General features: G+C 35.0%; 1 protein-coding gene across 1 annotated transcript; it reads right to left on the reverse strand.

Annotated features, from left to right (window-relative positions):
• Nucleotides 1-1101: 1101 nt before the first annotated feature.
• avl9 (AVL9 homolog (S. cerevisiase)) lies at nt 1102-21849 on the reverse strand. The gene is made up of 16 exons (XM_022669134.2): nt 21541-21849; nt 14497-14617; nt 14090-14175; nt 13405-13476; nt 12329-12418; nt 12172-12238; nt 11741-11781; nt 11187-11225; nt 10999-11068; nt 8229-8701; nt 7414-7548; nt 6386-6605; nt 5068-5185; nt 4487-4540; nt 4121-4209; nt 1102-3304 (listed from the first exon to the last, which is right to left on the reverse strand). Exons 1-16 carry the CDS (start codon nt 21622-21624, stop codon nt 3186-3188), a joined length of 1878 nt encoding a protein of 625 aa, XP_022524855.2. The 5' UTR covers nt 21625-21849; the 3' UTR covers nt 1102-3185.
• Nucleotides 21850-22221: the final 372 nt, after the last annotated feature.

Raw genomic sequence — 22221 nt, forward strand, 5'->3', positions numbered from 1 at the left:
GGGGGTTAAAATCTTCTTAAAGCTTGATTTTTGAGCTTGAAGCAACCATACAAAAAAACATACAAACTCATAGATAGTTACAGAACTCACAAACACAATATAACGTTAGCTAACACGACAGAAACCCATGTAACTTAACTACTTTACTGTTCTAATATCTACAGTACCAGCATAAAGTTTGGACACTCTTCTCATTTTGTATTTTTATTTATTTATTTATTCTACATTGCATATTAACATTAAAGGCATAAAACAAATCAGGAACACATATGACAAATATGTAGTTTAAAAAAAACTAAACCTAAATCTGTCCTTAAAGTTAAATGTGGTAATCTTGTAGTCATTTCTTATAGCCTAACATGTTCTTGCCATGTAGAAAGGGACAATAAAAAATAATAAATAATTATTGTGCATGAGTTTCTGTTTAGCTTTAATGTCTTCAATATTAAATTTGCAATGTAAAAATCATAAAAAGAAGGAAAACACATCGAATGAGAAGGGGTGGTATAATTATGCTTTTTCTTGAATTTGATTTATTTTTTATGTGTTTTTTTTTCACAAGACCTTATGGCCACAAAGGCATATTTGGGGAGTATATACAGTATCATTATGGCATAAGGCTCAGTATGTTTTTAAAAGCCTTGACAGGTTTAACTAGATTTTAGAGCTCTGGCTTTATGAATGATTTGTTCATACCTAATATTACAGCACGTTTAATGTCAGAGTGGTTTGTGTGATTGTAAAACAAAAAAACATGCCAAAATGATAAAAGAAGTTAAACTGAATTAAATATAAGAATGTAAATAAACAGTCTGAACACTTATTATTAATAACAATATTAAACTCAGCATTTCGTTCTGTGCTTTTGTATTGGTGAGGGGTACTCTAAAACTAAAGCTTCCAGTAAAACTACAAACCTCAAAAAGAAGTCAATGTCTGCAAAATTCTACTGTAAACATTTATACACGAACAGTGTATGTATATATATATATATATATATATATATATATATATATATATTTTTTTTTATACAGCACAGCTTGTACATGTTTATTCCTCTCATGTGCACCATAAAGAGATACAAATCATTAATCCAAAAAATAAGGTCTTCAAAAGTATTTTATTTAATAGATGGAACTCAATGATGTGTAAATATTGTAGATCACCAAAAAAATAAACAGCATCTGCATCATTAGTTCATTTTTGATATATCTCTAAATACCTCAATATAAAGTGAAAAGCAATTTAAGGACATTAATAAATAAACCGCTCCAACACAGAGAAGAGAGAAAATGGAACAAAATTTCACAAAAAAAAAAAAAAAAAACAATATGGTGCATTATTTATAGTTTAAAAATCAAGGATATGGGCCCTTTAAACACTAACCAGAAATCACTCTACATTTAAACACAAAGAACAACAATAAAATTGATCATGTCATCCCATTAGATATGACCATTATTTTACAATAATAGCACAAACGAACAGAAAATGAGAAAACAGAAACAGATATAAAAGATGTGTTTTTGGTGTTAATAACCAATATGAGAGAGACAAAAGAAGGGAAAATGGTTTAATTAATTTAAAATGCCATATTAAATAAGGCCATTAGGTACGTACTGGTTCACTTAGCCTAGAAGGGAAGCCTTGTACGAGTTCACAAGGATTGTTCAAACACAATCTGTGTGTGTGTTTTGAGACATCTAAACACAAGCTAATGACACAGAAACTAGATACATATACATGAGAGCACAGCAGCCATATTCCATTTTATACGTTTTAAACATGTTCCGAGGAAAACAAACAGGATAACCAGCCCAGAAAATGGTCAAAACCAACCAACCAAACAAATTAACACTTAAATAGTCTATGGTGAGACTTTACATTATATTATAGTATATACTCTGTTTATTATATAACAATTTCACACATACATTTATGTTCTGCTTTCTTAACTATTCATATATTTTTTAAAACTGCAGGTTGGAATGGGCCAGCTCTGTTGACTCAAGGCCACAGTGCTGCAGGGTTTTAGAGTTTTACATCATTAAAGACACTTGAGTCAACTCATCAGCTAAACAGAAGAGTTTTTTCATTGAAAGGCATTGAATATACAGCCCTTGAAAAAATGAGACCACTTAAAAATGATGAGTTTTTTTTTTATTTGACCAACTGGAATATAATCAAGAGGAAGATGGATGATCACAAGCCATCAAACCAAGCTGAACTGCTTACATATTTGCACCAGGAGTGGCATAAAGTTATCCAAAAGTAGTGTGTAAGACTGGTGGAGGAGAACATGCCAATATGCATGAAAACTGTGATTAAGAACCAGGGTTATTCCACCAAATATTGATTTCTGAACTTATTTGGGAGAAATGTTGTATATAGTTTATAGAATAAAAGAACAATGTTCATTTTACTCAAACATATACCTATAAATAAATATACCTATAATCAGAGAAAATTATTTAGAAACTGAAGTGGTCTCTTAATTTTTACAGAGCTGTTTGGGCTTTTAAATCCTAGCCTCAGAAATGGACTGTGAGTGTAAGAAGCTGTGAGTGTAAGAAACTGCCTATACAGTTTCTAAAACCTTGGTAATGGTTATATGAGAGCAAATCTCTGAGTTCTCAGTTCCATGTGTGTTGTTTTTAATAGTTTGATGTCATTTTTAGGCTACAAATGTAAAATCCCTTCTTTCTTTGAGTCAATGCGACTAAACCTGAGACTGTCAAAAGTACTTCATTTAAAACACAAGCAAAAGAATCAGCATAATCCACACTGCCCTTTTGTCTCAGTGACAGTGTTACTATTTCCACTCATCTTATGTCAAATACGATGTTAATATTTCTGATAATGATTTGTAGCTCTGTAGAATATTTAAATAATTCTGGATTGCTAAAGGCAACAAGCTTCAGTACTTAATTATTTTGGTTAGACATGATGATGCTTAAAGATGGCTAAAGGAAGTAGGAAGTGTACTGGACAAATTCTAAATCATTTCGAGACTGAATACTTTGAAGCTGAACAGTAGAACTGCTTCTAACATTGATTCTCTGACCTAAAAGATGAAGAAAGGTAAAAGTAAACTTATGCTGTGATCATAAAAATACAGTAAACCATCCAGAACCATAAGTGTGAAGATGAATCCTGGTGAACAGTGTGAATGAGGCATGAAGAGGTCACTGTTTGTTTGCTGTAGAGTCTGAAGGTGGATTGGTCACTGGGGGCGGGGCCAGTGTGGAGAACCAGGAGGACATGGCAGATTTAGCGTTGGTGAAAACTCCGCCCACTGACTGACCTGGGCAGGGGAAATGTACACATATATTCATAAATAATCTGAAAATTGTGCACATAAATTTGTAGTACAGTTGAAAATATTAAAAGCAATGTTTTAGATGAAGCATTTTGTGGCAGATAAATCTAGAACAAGATTTTATCATAATTCTAAAACAAATATTACAGTGTACTAGGGTAGGCTATATGGCCATAAAAAAATAATCACAATATTTTTAGGAAATTTTTACACTTGCAATATTTTTTTTGACGATATGATTTAAAAAAAAATTCAAACACACACTACTACAACAAAATAAACATTAAAGATTTACTTAGAATAAATATACAGTTTTATAAATTAAATGTAATATAAATACATCTATTTCATAGACTTACCAAACTATTAAATGTAAATACAGAAAGCACAAGCAAAACAAATACCAATTAGTTTAAGAATATTACTATTATATAATAACTAGAATATAACTCCTATCACGATATGATTATTTTTTTTGTTGTGTCAAAATATTTGGAGATATTTTTGTATACAAAACTATTGAAAATAGAAAAAGCAATACTATAATTATATAGAATTGGTCAAATTGGGAAAATAAAAATTTTAGTTAGTAGTAGTAGTAGCAGTACCAGTAGTAGTAGCAGTACCAGTATTTGTCTCATAATACTAAAAGATAATTACAGTATATTATTAACTTGGCATTCTTGTTGTTTACACTATTTACTCTTATGTGCAACCCTTTCCAATCTCCATTGTTAAATAAACAAACAAACTAAATTATTTTGTGTGTGTATGTGTGTGTGTGTCCTTAGTCATACATACCTACAGCTTTTCCAGTCTGCACCACACTGCGGCTGGTGGTCATCACAGCGTTCCCAAGCTTTTTTCCCCGCTCACTGTTCTGCACTGAACTAGAACAAAAACACACTCAAATTACTTTCACTGATTAATACTACCTATTTTTAAGTCGTACTACTTATTTAAAGCATATTATTTACCCTCCCCACAACAACGAGCTACACAACTCTTCAGGCTGCACTAGTACTCTACATACTCAAACATCAAAAAGTCACTTTACTCACTTTCTATAGGAGTCAATTTTTACATACTAAAATAATGCAAAGTAGCAGAGTTAAAAATAAAGTTACAGAAGTTTAAGAGTTTAAGACGTTTGAGTCCAGAACTTACTGTGACAAGCGCAGCTTCACATCAGCCACACTATACTGTCCCTGGAATGGATGACTGATAGGAAAGAGGAGACATTTACATCAATAACATAATAACTAACATTTCTTCACATAAGGCAAAAGTAAGTTTAGCATTTGTAGTCAAATTTGTGCCAAAAAATATATAAATGGATATACATATACAGCTCTGGAAAAAATTAAGAGACCACTTTAGTTTCTGAATCAATTTCTCTGATTTTGCTATTTATAGGTTTATGTTTCAGTAGAATAAACATTTCTCTCAAATTCCAAATAAAAATATTGCAATTTAGAGCATTTATTTGCAGAAAATGAGAAATGGCTGAAATAACAAAAAAATATGCAGACCTTTCAAAACTCAAATAATGCAAAGAAAACATGTTCACAAGTTTTAAGAGTTCAGAAATTAATATTGGTTGTTTTTAATCACAGTTTTTATGTATCTTGGCATGTTCTCCTCCAACAGTTTTGCTCTTGATTATATTCCAGAGTTTTTAAAAATATATAAACACAAATCATACATATTTATTTTTTCTCTTCTTTATTTTGGCCCTGCCTACCTACCCTGGAGTAATCTCAGCCATGGCTGGGTGCTTGTTGCTGAACCATACTCTGTAATTGTGTGTGATCTTCCAGGCAGAGATGAAGGCAGAGCCATAGTCTGCCAACAGCTTCTCATTATCTGGATTTTAAAAAAAGCAAATAAAAAAAATAACAGATTAACAAAAGCTGGATAAATGTAGAAGTATAATTTCCTACAGGCATACTAATAGTTATTTTACGAAAAACTCAAATAACTCTAACCTCCTGTTTCTTATAATACGAGTACATACACCCCTTTCAATGTTCTCAACTATTGTATTGTGTGTGCTTATTTATCCAAATTTAAAATCTTTGCTATATACCAGTGGCATGCAGTTAATATAGTGGGTACTCTTTCTGCAACAGCCTTAAAAAGGCTTTTTAATATGATGTGACACAATATCTGTCTCATTTATCGTTGCAATTCAATGATAGTTAGCTAACTATTGAACTAATCCAGCTTAAGCGCCGTTTTATACCAAGCAATGCGTAACACCTTCAGCACAGCGCACGCCCCCGCACACGCCCCCGGTGTGAAAATCATGAATCTGGTTGGTAAGATTGTCCGGCAACTTTGCTAATATACTCATTACTACACCCTTCTCAAAATCAGGAGAAGGGTCCACGCAGACACAAGGGGGCAGAACCATTTTAAAAAGCTTTGATTGGTTAGAACAGCTGTCAGTTAGATAAGAGTCCTGTGGCAACTGAAAAACGAAGACTAATGCTTTAAATTAGTTGCCGTTTTTAATTTTAGTTAATTATGAAATATATGCTTATAGTTTACAATAACTATGATATGTATTTTCTGATTAAATATTATGTAATGATTTACATGCACCTATTGTCACCCCTTCTCTGAAGGGTAGATACAAAACATACCACTGAACAGCTTAATTTATATTTGCATTAAACTCTGCAAGCATTTTGACCTTAATTATAGTAATAATGTATTATAGGTAAATTATAATATATCATTTTATTACATTTGATTATGTTTTGATTAATGCTGAGAATCTAGCTGTTTTTGCTTGTTTTCATTTGCATTTGACACTGTATGACCACACAACATCGCTATTATTACAACACAGTAATTTTTGTGCTCCAATAGCACACTGAACTGCATTTGATTATTCTCTACAAACCTCATCACTGCTATGGATATGAATAACACTGATTAATATCATGCACAGACAGTCAGTGATAGACAAGTAGTAAAAAAAACAAACTGATGCCATTTTGGCCTAGGCTTTTGCAGTGTAATAACAGTGTTTCATTCTGGTATTAGCATTCGCATTACCTTGCTGTAGTGTAGATGCTAGGAGGGAGTGTAAATACAGAGTAAACTGTGCTCTGATCCACTCGTCTCCTCCTTCCCAGCCCGTTCCATCCAGAAACACGTCCTCTCTGTTTTCAGTGACATGTTTGATCAGGAAGTCTGTGAATCGCAGGTCTGCTGTGGATAAACCCAATATCCTGCGTAGCTCTGGATCATCCACATGGATATGGGCCTCTTCCACCTGAACACAACAAGAAACAATAAACCAGGGGTATCAAACTCAATGATATAAGGGGCCGTACTAAAACATCTCATAAAGCCAGGGGCCAGAGTATGTGTATTTTTTATTTCATTCTTATTAAACAACAACGGAAATATAAAAATATTAAAAATATATATATATATAGGCAATTAAAATAGTAGATATTGATATATTACATTAGTACTTCAATTATTCATAGTAATTTAAAATATAGATTTATATTACAATAGGCAGCTACTATGTTCTTAAGAGGTCTTTTAAACCTAGTTTTTATTCTTGAACTAGACCCTCTATTTATTTGCTGCTAGAAAAGAGAGAGAGAGAAAGAGAGAGAAAGAGAGATAAAGTTTTTTCAAAATGGGATCTAAACTATGTAAAGGGTTAGTAGAAGACAATGCATGTGTACACAACCCTTATTATGAAAATTAATCATTTTATTATAAATGATAAAATACCCAAAATAACAGCACAATCTTCCAATTAAGTCTTAAATATTGTCCTACACATATTTAAGGATTTAAAAATTTTGAGGATTTTAAAAGTTTTGAAAATGCTTATTAATGGGCTGCTTTGTTAAATACGGTGTAATAGGAGCAGAGAATGCACTAAATCAGGACCAGGATTGAGAAACACTGTGTTAATAAGTCAGTGAAGCATCAACTCAATTCTAAAAATACTACGTAAAACTATATTAAGTGATTAACAATTACAAAACATCTGTGGTAAGATTTCATGCACACGTTGCATATTAAATTGCATAGGTTTCATGAAAAATGTTTTTACTTACATCTACAACAGCATCACTGAGGTGTCTCTGTTGGCGAAAAAGGATGTTGGTTGCCCCGGCAATGAAACCTCGCACTTTCACATCCGACAGCAGATGATGCTGCTGCAGGGCCATGTAGGGTAGGCACAAGTAACCCTGATCACAACAATACCACAGGAAATGATTAACAATTATATACAAGAAAGCCTAATTCTTAAGATACTGATCAAATGCTTTGACGAAGGCCGGAATTAAATCTCTGAACGGCTAAGGAATGGCAACAAGACTAACTCGAATAGTGATGAAATCCGGGCATGCTGTTAAACTCAAGACACTAAAGTTGAAGAATTTGATGGATTTGTGAATGAACTGAAAAACTGAACTGAAAAAGTGAGTGTATTATTTCGTATTTTATGTGTTACAACTGAACAATAACTGAGTTATTGTGAATGTGTTGAATAAAGTTTGACTGTTTGGTTTAACTTAATGCACCTTATAATCTGGAGCACATTACGTATGAAAATAGACCCATGCATTCATATTGCGCCTTGTAATCTGGTGCAAATTATATTCCGAAAAATGGGCTGATCGGATTACGGACAACTTCTAAAGATCAGCAATAATCAGATCATAAAGTGCGTGTATACGTACTTAGTGCCAAATTGAAAATTAATGTCTATGCCTGTCAAATAACCCTTTTTCTGTCAAACTAGTCAAACTGCACAATATTAGAAAAAAAAAAGTGGCATGGTAATAAGGTCAAGAGTTGTCCACAGCACCCACTACTGGACATATTAGCTCACATTGTCAGTGCAACCCTTAGTGTACGTGTGTACCTTAGTAAAAATTGCAAGTGGTAGACCGTACTGGTCCTCCTCCAGACCAGACACCAGCCCCTGGATCAGCTGACCCTGGTCTGCAGCAGATTTGGGCTGGACTGTGATTGGCTCACTGGATTCTGTGTCCAGACTCTTCACTGTCCCGTCTGTCCGCTCCCCGGGCTCCAACACACTCGGGTCCAGCGTCTCCCAGTCGCTCTCAGAGGAATCTGGCGATGTGTGGGAGGGTGGGTGTGGCTGGGGGTGGCTCAGAGGGCTGCCTGAGGCATGTGATTCGTGGGTTTCTGAGTGGTCAAAAGCACAAGACTCGTCCTCTGTGGCATCAGCAATAGAAGTTTTACAGTCAGTTTTACGCTGCTGTTCTCCAGCGGTGGGGACGACCTTGGCTGGGTCAGGACTGTCTGAGGTTTCTGATACGCTGCTCTTACAGGTGTAGTGAGAGGAGTCCACCAGGCCATGGTCAATCATACCTAAACACACACACACACTATACATATTTCTGTGCATTCATCATACAGTGTACTGACTTGCAAAAAAAAAACATTTTTTGGCAGAGTTGTTTCAAGAAGTCAAACAAGTTACAATGTGGACAAACTACAACACTAGAAATTTCTATAAATAACTAATGGACCTTAATTAATTATTATCTGTGCAAATTATCAAATAAATCTAACTGCGGAAGTGCCAAGCTATTGGTAACATGAGACATTGTTTTTGTTTCAAAATTTCGTTTTTTTTATTTTGAGGAAAAAAGCTTAATATCTATTTATTTCAGGTTGCTGTGCAGGAACAGTAGCCTCTGTTCATTACGCAGCAAATAAAAGGCTACTAAAAATGACCGCTTATTCACGTGCTACCCACCCATAATAGCACCCGTAATAGCACTAAAAACCCTACTACCTCACTGGACTCTATTGAACACTGTGTAATAGAGTAATTACTATCTCACCTGGTCTTTTTTGCACACTTTTTGCACACTGCATAATTTGCACACTGTCTTGTTATTTATTATTCTTTGTCTGTATTGTGTTGTATTGTCTGTCTGCACTTTTGTACTGTTGCACTATTGTTCTGTCTACACTGTGTTTATGTGCACCATGGTCCTTGGAGGAACGTTGTTTCGTTTCACTGTGTACTCTGTATATAGCTGAAATGACAATAAAAAACACTTTGACTTTGACTTGACTTTGTATTTAACTTACCCACCCGCATACCCACCCATAACATTTCGGTATTTGTAAAACCCACCCGTTTCAGCATCTATTTGCCCGTGTCCACGGGTACCCGACCCGGTGCAGGACTCTGACTCAGGCTACAGTCCAATGTACTCACTTCTGAACAGCGTAAGAGCTAGCGCTGCGGTTAGCGGCTAATGCTAATACTGCTCCAGTCTCGGTGCTGGAGAAACTTCACTGAAACTTCTGTATAACACTGCACTTCAGCAGAGTAGCTTTACTGCTCCTTACAACCTGAATTCATACATAAAAGGCACACCGGATTAAAAGGTGCACTGAGGATTTTTGGGAAAATTTAGGGGGATTTTAAGTTTGCCTTATAATGCGAAAAATATAATACACAGTGTAAAAAGCTATATTGCACTAGGTGTAAATTCTAATACATGAAATTTGTCTACTCTTGGGTTTATTTTTTTTTATTTGAGGTTGTAACAGTGCCACAGAACTCCCCAAACAGTCACAAATAAAACAATAAGTCACCATGCGTTCATGCTAGCAGGCAACAAAGTGACAGAGCAACAGGCAACATACTTATTGTTAATTAGATTTCTCCAGTTCAGCACCTAAAAATATTGGTGATACACAGTACCAGTCAAAAGTGGTCGCACATCATTTATTATTTATACTTATTTAATGTGTTTTCTTTCTTTTTATGATTTTGTACATTGCAAATTTAACATTGAAGATATTAAAGCTACACAGGAACATATGCATAATTATTCTGCAAAAAATGTTAAACAAAGCAGAATATGTTTAATATGTCTTAGATTCTTCTAAGTAGCCACATTAAGCTTTAACGACAGATTTGCACACTCTTGGCAATTTCTCAGTGGCCTCATGAAGTAGTTCAAAATGCTGTTGCATTCAGGGTGTTTACTGAAAATAGAGAATTTGTCCAGCAAGGGGAAGAGCCTTCTCTTATATAGCCTTCCACAAAATGTTCAGTCTCAATCTCAGTCTGGACTGAAAATCTACTTGTTTAGTTTCATTTTTGGTAATTAATGTTTTTCATTAGATAAAGGCTGCAGGTCCAGCAGTTCATGAACATTGGTAACTGTTGTAAACTGAGATACTGGTGCTGTTGGTTGTCCTGCCTCCTGCATACATTTACTGAAGTTTGTAGCATTCAAAATCCCTCCACAGTTAGTGCTAATTGCTCCATTTGGTTTCACACAAAACACATGAACCAAAAAATACTTATTAGGTGTAAACACACAGTATGATATGTATCGTCGCTGTTGATCTCCAAAATAGCATCTTTACACGAGAGAGAAAAAACCTTGTAAACTTTCAATGGAAGTCAATGTAAAAAGGGTTTATTTCAGGTCATTTTAAAGATTGATCCATTCATCAAGAAATTCTGGCACAGTGTAAGGGACAGTTTATCTGTTCAAATTATGTAGTAAACTAAAAATCGACAAAAATGGAGATAAGTGTTTTTTATAGGACAGTGACGATATACATTCTCATAGCATGCTATAGTCTGAAATAGAGGAAGCACAGAGTATAAATGTGAACAGGGATTTTCTCACCAGGGAATAAAGAAAGGACAGTCATTAGAGTTCCCACTAATCGATGGACAGGAGACACATAAAACAGCACCTATGAGGAGAAAGAGGTTTTTAAAACTTTCATACTTTCATTCACTACACTAAACAACAACAGTGTAACAAGAAAGTATGTGCGATCAGCAGTAACCTAGCTAAAGATCATCTCACACCTTCTTCTCCAACAGGACCAACTTGAAGAGAATTAGAATCTGTGAAAAGAAAAAAAAACATATAAAAAATGTACTAAGAACTACAGATCTGGACAAATTAACACGCTACTTCAGTTTCTGAATCAGTTTCTGTGATTTTGCTTTTTATAGATATAGGTTTGAGTAAAATGAACAATATTGTTTTATTCTATAACAACAGACAACATTTCTCACAAATTCCAAATACAAATATTGTCATATAGAGCATTTATTTGCAGAAAATAAAAATTGGCTGAAATAACAAAAAAGATGCAGAGCTTTCAGACCTCAAATAATGCAAAGAAAACAAATTCATATTCATAAAGTTTCATGAGTCCATAAATCAGCATTTGGTGGAATAACCCTGCTTTTTAATCACAGTTTTCATGCATCTTGACATGTTCTCCTCCACCAGTCTTACACACTGCTTTTGGATAACTTTATGCCACCATCTACCCCAACAACATATATTTTGTCAACATGCGATGCTAGAATACAACATATTCCCCAGAGTGATTTCAAATTAGTTTAGTTACCTTGTGTTTAAAGTGCAGTATTAAATCCCGTGGAGATAAGCCTGCGGTAATAAAAAACAGAGGAATGATTTACCCAAAATATATTTACACAAATTACTGCCTTCCTCAAGCATACAGTACCAGTCAAAAGTTTGGACACAAATCATCTCATTCAGGAGTGTTTTCTTTCTTTTTAGATTTTTTTTTTTTTAGAATAATTTTAGATTTTTCTAAGTAACCACATTTAGCTTTGAGGACAGACCCGCACACTCTTGGTATTTTAATCTCAGTGTCTTCATGAGGGAGAGTGACCTGGAATACATTTCTCAGCATTTTGAAGGAGTTCATGGAGGTGCTGAACAATAGTTGCTGCTTTTCCTGCACACGGTGCACCAGTTTCTATTATCTATTAAAGATATATGCTGTAAAAGAAGAATAAGTCAATAACTCACCTAGATACACCTGAGAACCCTCTAGCGTGGTACCTCTTAATGAACCGTTCATGTGATCATACAGTTCCTACACAGAAATCACAGAAATTAAGCTTAAAGTAACAATATAACTGATCACATTTACATAGATTTGGAGGTTTCCAGTATTAAAGCTCACCTTGAGGATGGAGATCTGAGAAAAGTCTTTCTCCTCAAAGTAGGCATGTGTGATAAGCTGGAGTTTAGCCTGAATTAGACCATACAGTGGCTGCAGGAGAAACAGGCAGACATATTATTGTAGAAGGCAAAAAAAAAAAAAATCTACAAAATTTAACTAAATGAACATTACACTATTTTAATTTCTACCTGTAGAAATCAGTAATGTGATGATTCAACTTAAAAAGACTAAAAGAGCTTGATCGGTCACAATTGTTATTTTATTAAGTTATAATACAAAATATAGGCATAACCCTAATCTTTTTGATGACGTCAATATTGCCATTTGTGTTATTAAAGACAAGCAATTAATGTAAATAAGTCTGTATGTTGATTCTCTTTAAATATTATCACAATCAGAATCATATTTTGATAAAGAAAGACAATTTTGATGAGTTTTTATGTTTGTAAGGGTTAAAATGTTCTGTAAATATAAAAATATTCTTTAAACATAATATAGAAACAATTCTTATGCAAAAGAATATTACTGCATCATTTTGACATCAGGCGTTTTTCTCTAATGTGTTTATACACACGGCTTTTATTCAATTCTGAAGGATTCACCCTATTGCAACGCAGAAATAGTCAACTAATATTTCTCACACCATCCTGACAAACTATTTTTACACAAAAGTGTTTCTGAAATAAAGTAAACTTTAAATGTAGAGTTAATTTATTTTTATCCTTTTTTAATAAGTCTCATTATAATCTCTCCATTACTAAAATATCTGCCACATATTGTCATCAGAATAAGATTTAAGTTGAGTCACGTTTATTAAGCTATATTGTACTTTACACCAAACATAATCTTGCATTATTAAGGTAACTGTCTATACTTTTTTTCATAAAGAAATCTCAGAGCATCTCAGAGTAGAACAATAATAATAGGAAAAAGACACTGAATGAAACTGTTTAAATATTAAAATATTGTAATACAATGAGTAAACTACAGGTGTAAGTGCTTCTAAAGCAATGTAAAGCTTAACGTACTTAAACTAATTCCTGATGTTTATGTAAAAAAGTTCATGTCTGACATACCACTCTGCTAAGCACACACACACTCTTCTGCACCGTCTCCCTCGTAACATCAGCTTGTCGCACTTTCAGAGCCTGAAACACAAAACCATGGCGATTAATCCATGGTGGGCAAATAGTTGGAACGACCATCCTACTTCTCTTAGTCCAGTGATGCACCCTCTCTTAAAGTCTCTCAACTGGGCAAATGGTCTTCTAGAACATTGTAGAGGCATAGCTTTTTTTAAATTATTTATTTATTTTTTATTTATTTTTCCCCCCATTTTCTCCTAATTCATCTGGCCAATTGTCCCACTCTCTGAGGAAATGCAGCGACTAGGTTCACACACATCAGCTCACAGATGCCTTGTGCTAAATGACATCATCCTAGGAGTGATGAGTGGAAAGAGCGCCATCTAACCACCCAGAGAATGCAAGGCCAATTGTGCTTTCTCAGGGCTCCGGCAGCTGATGGCAAGCTGCATGACTGTGATACGAACCAGCGATCACCCGATCATAGTGGCCACTCGGCACCCCCATTGTAAAATCATGTCTAACAGTCAACAATCCCTTAGCCTTTTACATTTGTTTACATTAAAAAAAATAATGCATCCAAATTTATTGTATGTGTTAATGCGTTAACACTAACAGCACTAAAATAAGCATTTATTTATTTATACACAATCACAAAATGGCAAAACATACATACCTTTGCTTCAATCTGTCTATAGCAGGAGACACCATACACACACTTCATTTCTTCACTCAAAGGCGGTAAATGGAAGTAAACGGTGTCTAATAAAAAAAAGGAATTCAAAACATTTATCACAAGATCACAACCAGAAGCTGAAACTAGCCTAAAATGTGTGAAGTGTAAATAAAAACACTTTTTTAAAATAATATATCCCTTTAAATTAATTGTTGTAACAAGTAGGATCTATTCTGAACCAACAATCCAAACAACATAACCACAGAGATCTAAATTTCTCTTATTTTATTGTTGCTGTTAATGTAATGTAAGATTTTTCACTTTGCATCCACACAGTTTAAAAACTCACACTAAAGATTAAGACTATAGGTGTTCCTAATAAAGAGTGTGTGTGTAGCTTCTCTTACCTTCCTGATAATTGTGTGCTCCGTCAGGCAGAGCGAGGAAGGGCAGGTATTTCCATTTTTCTGGCAGATTATTACTGTCATGGCCTTCAGCAGGAATCAGGGGTGGATATGAAAATTCCACCTAAGAAAAACATATACATAATTGTTACATAATTAAGGACCAAAAGCAGAAAACTCTTCAGCAGATAACAATAGCAATTCTTGCTTCACTAAACAATAGCTTTTAGCCTTTCCAGCCATTTATACCTGCAATGTTACACCCAACATTAATTATTAGCCGTTTCAGCCACTCCAGAGTCCTTTGCAAGTGGGTCAGGTTTTGATAGAGTGCATGCTGTATATAAGTCCGAGAATTTATATACTGTGAGTCAGGGATGCATGGTAATGAAAATGAAATGAAACCAAAACTGGACATAATTATTCATTTTTTTGCAGGTTTTAATTTTAATTTGGACCTTTTTCCCCAATAAAGTTAAATGAAATAGCCTAAATGTATTTCTGTCTTGCTTTCCAAAGAAAAATCACTAAAATAGCACAAATTTATTGAATGCTGTTACTATCCCAGCCCATTTACGGCTTGTACCTTTCAGCTGGAAAACATGCTGGGCATAATAAATAATGCTTGATGCTTTATTTCATTTATGCGAGTGGAGTGTACAAATTAAACTAAATCTTTTTTTTTTTTTTCGTCGCTCTCTGATGCCACTGTATAAAGCAGTGTTCTGCAGCACTGCGTTCACAGTATGTAATTCCACTATCTTTTCAAACTGTTACTAACGTTTGGTCACTACACCATTTTCAGTGCATTAGCTAAGAGATGCCTATGCTGGAAAGCATCATTTATAACATCCCTAAAGAGAAGGTTAAATGCCATTTCTGCTCTACATGATCCCAGCCATGAATCAAACTCACAATCTCCTGATTATCTGCCCAATGACTTCTAAGCTTTTAAAGGTTCCTTTGCCACTCTAAGACCTGGTGTGCTGAATTTGTATTATTCCAATTAGTCGGTCAGACAGATTAGTTATTAATGATCTTAAGCATGCTCAATTACAGTGTAAGCTCAATTACAGCTTATATTCTATGCACACCAATCCAATAAATTATGCATTAAAACAGGAGCAACACTGGGCAAAGGTGCACATTAGCAATGCCTTAAAGAACCAGCACAGAGAAAAAAATAACCTACATTGAACTGAAGCTATGTGTATTTATTAGGGGTGTTCCAATCACATTTTTTTGCTCCTGAGTATCTGCCGATACAGATTCCCAATCCGATACTTTGTTAAATGAAAGAAAAAAAAAACACATCTAAGTTGTCCCTTAAAGTTTTTAAATATTTTTTCAATTGTTATTGAAACAACATCAAAACAGACAATGTTTTTACAAAATAAACAAGTAGTAAATGGCCATGTAAATGATTTTCATGTAAATAGGCATGGACTAAGAAATGCCCAAAAACAACAAGTCTGTGATTAATTAGAATTAAATTATTTATTTTCTTTATTGCTGGCATTTTCCTGTTTTTTAGGGAGACAGTAATAATTTAGTAAGTAGAAATAATCTTGCCTGGCAGATTAGATTACTACTATATTATAGTAGTATAGTTTTGATGCTTTTCAAATTTTTAGTTACTGAGTTTAAATAAGTGCTTTAGTGTATAGTGAACTCGTGGAGTAACAACGTAAATGTTATGTTTTTAATAAATCACTGATCCAGATCTTTTCCACCTGATTTGAAAAATAGTGAATTCAATTTGAAAAATATGCCCTACAATTTATAAACCCAACAATTTACACTGCGAAATCATCACAATCTTCATACGCTTATCGTACTGCCTTAAAGTGTGTGGGTGTTTTGCTGGTGTTGTTTGCCACTGAAGGACAGAGTAACTATAACACAGAGAATTTAAGCACATTATTAATATTAATGCCTAAACCAATACATACAGATTTGCATGTAGGCTATTAAAAACAAATGATTACATAGTTTCATAATGCAGTCTGACAATCTGGCACTTTTTCACACAGGGTCATGTAGTTTTGGATTTTTATTGTCCCTTATTAATAAAAACCTTGATTTAAAAACTGCATTTTGTGTTTATTTGTGTTGTCTTTGACTAATAGTTAAATTTGTTAAATGATTTGAAACATTTAAGAGTGACAAACATGCAAAATATTTTAAAAAAATCATGAAGAGGGAAAACACTTTTTCACACCAGTGTATGTATCTATGTATATATCTATCTACAGAGACTCTGGTCTCCAGTAGAGACTCACAACAGTTTGACCACAGAGAGTGATGCATATCATTATGTTTGAGTTAATATTGATAAACCGAAACCACACGTCTGCACTTGAAACAGCTGCTTGCTCTACAAACTGCGCTTAAAGACTCCAGTTGTGAATGTGAGATTGCAAACATGATCAGTTGTACAATGATAATGATGTTCTCTCTACACTGTAGGCTGCAGACTCGCTGTTCATTACAAGCTCTCAGCTGGCAGACAAGAAGACAAAAAGAGTGTGGTACTTTTTTTACCCAAAGGACGCTCAGGCTGGTATGGGGGGATCTGACAAGCCAGCTAATGATGTTTTTTTTTTTTTTTTTTATACCATTTTCAATCCATCTTGGCAGATATGGGGCTAACTTCGAAGCAGGAGCCCATGTTCTCTAACATGCCAAACAGACACCAGCTCATACTGTATTGGATATATTTTTTCAATTGGCGGATTAGTCAAACGAATAGACCATTTCTACAACAATAGTTGAACATGAGATTTCAAAGCCATATAAATGTCAAGATGTTGTTTAACCCTCCTATCACGTTACGGGTCAAATTGACCCGTTTTAAAGTTTGAAGATCTAGGAAAAATAGTTAAAAGTATTTATTTTTTCAGAATCAAACTTGTTCTGCTTGCATTAAATAGTGCAATCAACATATAAAATGAAAATGTTTTATATTTGCAACCATAACCTGCAAAAACTAAAACTAAAACAAAAAAATTTTATGGTTCAGTGTTATGTAAAGCTATTGTGTTTTATATGTTATTCTTTCAAAAGTAATAAAGTAGTGAAACATTTAAAAAAAATAATAAATAATGAAAAGGGCTGTCCCTAACGATTATTTTTTAAACGATTATTCTAACGATTATTTTTTTCGATTAGTCGACTAATCTATTTATTGAGAAACATATTTAAATAATTATTATTTTACGTTTTAAAGCAAACGATAAAATACTATATTTATATATAATAACAACAACAGCAACACAAGCCTACTAAACCAAACCCCACACTTATAATCACTTACATGTACAACACGTTTAGATCTATAACGCTAAAAATGGATAAGCTCCCATACACCACAACCGTGTGTTGCACTGTTTTCTGTGACCGCTAGATTTTGTGACCACTGGCAAGTAGTTCTCAGCAGACCGGTGCACTGGCCGATTCGAAACGTGTTCGTTTCTAATGTTTACCCCGACTGGCCAAAACGGTTAAGTTTAGGGCTGAGGGTAAGGTGTAGGTATAGAAAGCTTCCGTTTTGCCAATGAACGCTCATAACCGTGAGCACTGGTCACAAAATTCCGACGGTGACAGAAAACGGTGTAACACCGCAGCGCCGACGGCGCTAGCTAAAATAACTTAAGGCAGCTAGCTTAGCTAAACACCTGAACTTATGAATAATGCTACTTTTTCTGGAAACTGCGAAATGCCATGCACAAATATAAACCAAAACTGTATAATTTCTGCCTGTGGCAGGTTTAAAACCTTTGGTAGACAGCCTTAAGTCTTTTTAAGGACACCCGCGGAGACCCTGATGTAAACGGTAACTTACTGTGTGACCCTGTTGACATAGTGCTCCTGGATGTTTGCGCTTCAAGTGCTCCTTTTGCACATATGGCAGAGGACCACATTGTTGCCCTTTTGCGTGAAATGCTCCCAAACTTTAGATGCCCGCTGGCGTTTTTTTGTAGCCGTTTTCACTACCGCAGTTCTACAGCGGGGGTGTTGTGCCGATTCTGTCCGCTAAGCGGGAGTCAGATTCAGCAGAGAGTCGGATTCGGCACAAGCGCGGCTGCACCTCGCGGTCCGCGGTGTCAGTTGTAAGCGCTCGCGCTAGCCGCAAAATACGGCGGAAAACACTGAGGGAGCTGCAGAATTATGTCTGTGTCTCTCTCTCTCTCTCTCTCTCTGTGTGTGTGTGTGTCTCTCTCTCTGTGTCTCTCTCTCGCACGTGAACTCCTCCGCGTTTGACTTGCAGAACTGTGTTTAGCTGTTCTTAAAAATCATTTTAATTAAATAATAGTTCTATGCTTCTATGTTACCGTGTTAATTAACATATTTACGACGCGCCGACGCACGTTATGCAAATCGATGTATTTTCGTAATCGATGACGTCGATTATGTCGACGCGTCGCCCCAGCCCTAGAGTTCGTAATTAAATATTCACACTGACTGTTAGGATTTTTGGGGGGTTCAGACATCTTTTGGATAATTAAACATGCACTGGGTCAAACTGACCCGGGAACACCACTGCTGTTGCTGACAAATTAACATAACAGGAACGTACTGATATTTAGTGAGGAAATCTGTAATCTATTGTGTTTGGGCACTTTTGTAGACACAGACCAAGTTGAGTGTAAACTGTGAGTGAGTCCATTACCCATCTCCCATTGCTTTTTTTTCAATCCCCAGAACTTTGTGTAATGCAGTACTTTTACAAATTAATGATAAGTTGACATTGACATATATTATATTGACTAATCATTGCAGCAATCTTCCATATAAATTAACCGGTTGTTTTGAAAGAGTTCTGGATCTGGAATCAGTCAAAATAATTTGGTCTTTGACAGTAGCTAGCTAATGCTAGCATCACACAGACACAAAGGAAGGGCAACAGAAACAGGTTAATCTGGTCTTGTTAAAACAGTAAGATGGGTATGCTGTTCTTCTGGATTACATCAAATGTTTTTTAAAATATGGTGGTATTGATTTAGGGCCATATGGGTCATCAGGGTATAACTTGTTTGTTCTTGTTTGTAAATTCTTTATATAATATATTATGATTCTATCAGAATTGTTTTTATAGCTGCTGTATTTAATATATTAATAAACTCTTGGTTTAATGGGAGGAAAAAAATACAAGTAGTCTGAACTGCAACAAACTCCCTGACAGAAAGTTTTTTTCAGTTTTACTGCTTAAAATTCTTCATCTGCACTGCTCACAGTAACACTGGCATAGCTACATCAAGCATGGCACTTTGGTGACGTCATGCTCTGTAAACACCGGCGACACTCAATGACAGCTTAGTAAATAATTAATGAAATATAATTCTAACTAGCTAAATAGACTAAAGGTTCGACTAAGGCTAAATTCACTGGCAAAACAATGTGAATAATTTAGATGGATGGAATTCAATTTAGATGGCATGAGCTCAAAAAAAAAACTACCCATTTCTATCTGGCAGTTCAGTGGTTCTCAAACAACTAAAAAGTTAATGTACCATCTGAAAGTCATCCACTGGAACATAATTATGCAAGCAAACAAGGGGTAAACAATAAGAACAAAAAAATGCAAGGTGTAATAACTAGTGCTAGTCAAAGTTATAACATTAACGCCTGTGATTAATCTGGAATCTTCAATGATTTAATAATTTCTAGTATTTAAATTTATTTTATTCATTTTGTACTATTTGTATTTACTTACTTACAGATTAATCACGTTACTAAGTTTGGCCACAACCTCCTCCCATAATTCACTAGTTTTACAGAGTCTGGTGATCAGTCTGGTATTAGCATTTTAGCACAATGTTAGCACAGCACTGTTTACTAATTCTGAATTTAGAAGTTTAGTTTACTTTTTATTTCTGCTAAAATAACTAGCTGTTATGTTCTGAATCTCTAAAGTATGGAGGATGAAGAAAAAAAATCCATCCTATTTGAAAGAATCGGAAAAAAAAAAATAGAATCGTGACCCCAAGAATCGATTCTGAATCGAATTGTGGGATTTTCAAAGATTGATAGCCCTCACTGACGCCCTCAGTTATTCTTATATTTAATCATGATTAATCAGTGAATATGTTTGTAATACACACTGTTTATTTTATGTGATTCACATCACTAATGTTTTGTTGGACGAAACACCAATTGAGACCTGTTGTCTATCAGAACAGACCATGAATCAGCCAATGAAAACATTGACAAGACACTAAACCAGTAGCTTAGCCCCACTCACTGCACTGGAAAAATAAAAACACCAACTTAGACATTAGGAAATGTCAGCAATAGAGCCAACAAGACAATACAAGGGCTCACTTTTACCAATTTTATGTGATTTAAATACCTTTTTATCCTTTTTACTGGACTGCATTGGGATAAACTATTACTTTCTATAAATTGGACATTAAAAGCAATTATAGAGTCTAGTTTATTCAATTTAAATGTTATATTTGAAGGTTTTGTGTGCATTACAGACAGGAAACAGCATTCTTATGTTTCTATCACATAATTTAGGTCTGAAAGGATTAAGAAGAAGAAACAATGTGATTATTCACGATTAATCACAGAATTCTGTTGTGCTAAATCAAATTATTAGTTTTTTAACCGATTGACACCACTAGTAATAAAGCACAATGCGAATGTAAATGCTAAAATAAAACACAATAAATTCATGTAATGTATGTATACTTCAAATTCCAATAAAATGCTGCTAAATTACTTTTATTTTGAACTTTATGACATTTGGAGAATGTTTGATGTTTCCAAAAGTCATGTCCAATAAAAACAGTGCAACTCTTCAGAGTCTGTGCTGGGTTGGTTAATGAGCGTGTTGACTGTGTGGAATAAATGGGCGTGTCTTCAATTCAGTGTGATCAGGGAACAGGCGCTGTGTCTGTGTATAAAGGGGAGAAGCTGTGTGTTTAGGGACCCCAGGTGAACCTGAGCGCGGAGAACACAGGCTGCAGCTTTAACTCAGTGTGTGTGAGTGTTAGTGAGTGTGAGTGAATGAGTGTGAGTATCGTGACCCCCCGGTCCTACCTGACAGCCTCTCTTGTGATGAAATCCCACCACCACGATGTGCAGCACGGGCCCTTTAGCCTCCTCCTGACCGAGAGACTCCATACCGCGGGTAAACCCACCCTGACTGAACCCGGAGTCACAGTTATAATAACTGAGAGATCAGCGCAGCTCTGACATACACAGCAGCTCCCCGCATCTCCCGCACAGACTCTTCTTCCTTAATCCCGTCACACACACACCATTTCCGCTGCGCGTGACTTCACTGCCGGGTGACGTCGCCACTTCGCCACCGCACGGTGTTCATACGGGTCACCAGCCTTAAAGCGGCAGAGCAGAAACACATCCAGGCTCCTTCCAGAGACTTTCGATACTCTATGGAGTGAATTTTGTGCCAAAAGTTTTACGTAAAAAAATAAAATCCACAATCAAAATTTTAAGAATCAAAAGTAAAACATGTATGTTGCAAATTCAAAAGAGAAAAAATATATATCAAATATATATATTTAAATATACTTGGTTATTTTATTATTCTTTGCACTTATTTGAAAATTATTTTAGTTTGGATTTTGCCAGTCTTTGCTTTCATTTTTGGATTTTTTTGGATTTTCTGTGGATTTTTGTGGGTTTTGCTGCTAAAGACTTTTGCTTCTGGAATCTCTCCTTTGCTTCTGCTTCATTTTTTTGGTTCTGATTTTTGGC

This window comes from Astyanax mexicanus, chromosome 15 (genome assembly GCF_023375975.1).
Source record: "Astyanax mexicanus isolate ESR-SI-001 chromosome 15, AstMex3_surface, whole genome shotgun sequence".
In the NCBI taxonomy this organism is placed as follows: Eukaryota; Metazoa; Chordata; class Actinopteri; order Characiformes; family Acestrorhamphidae; genus Astyanax; species Astyanax mexicanus.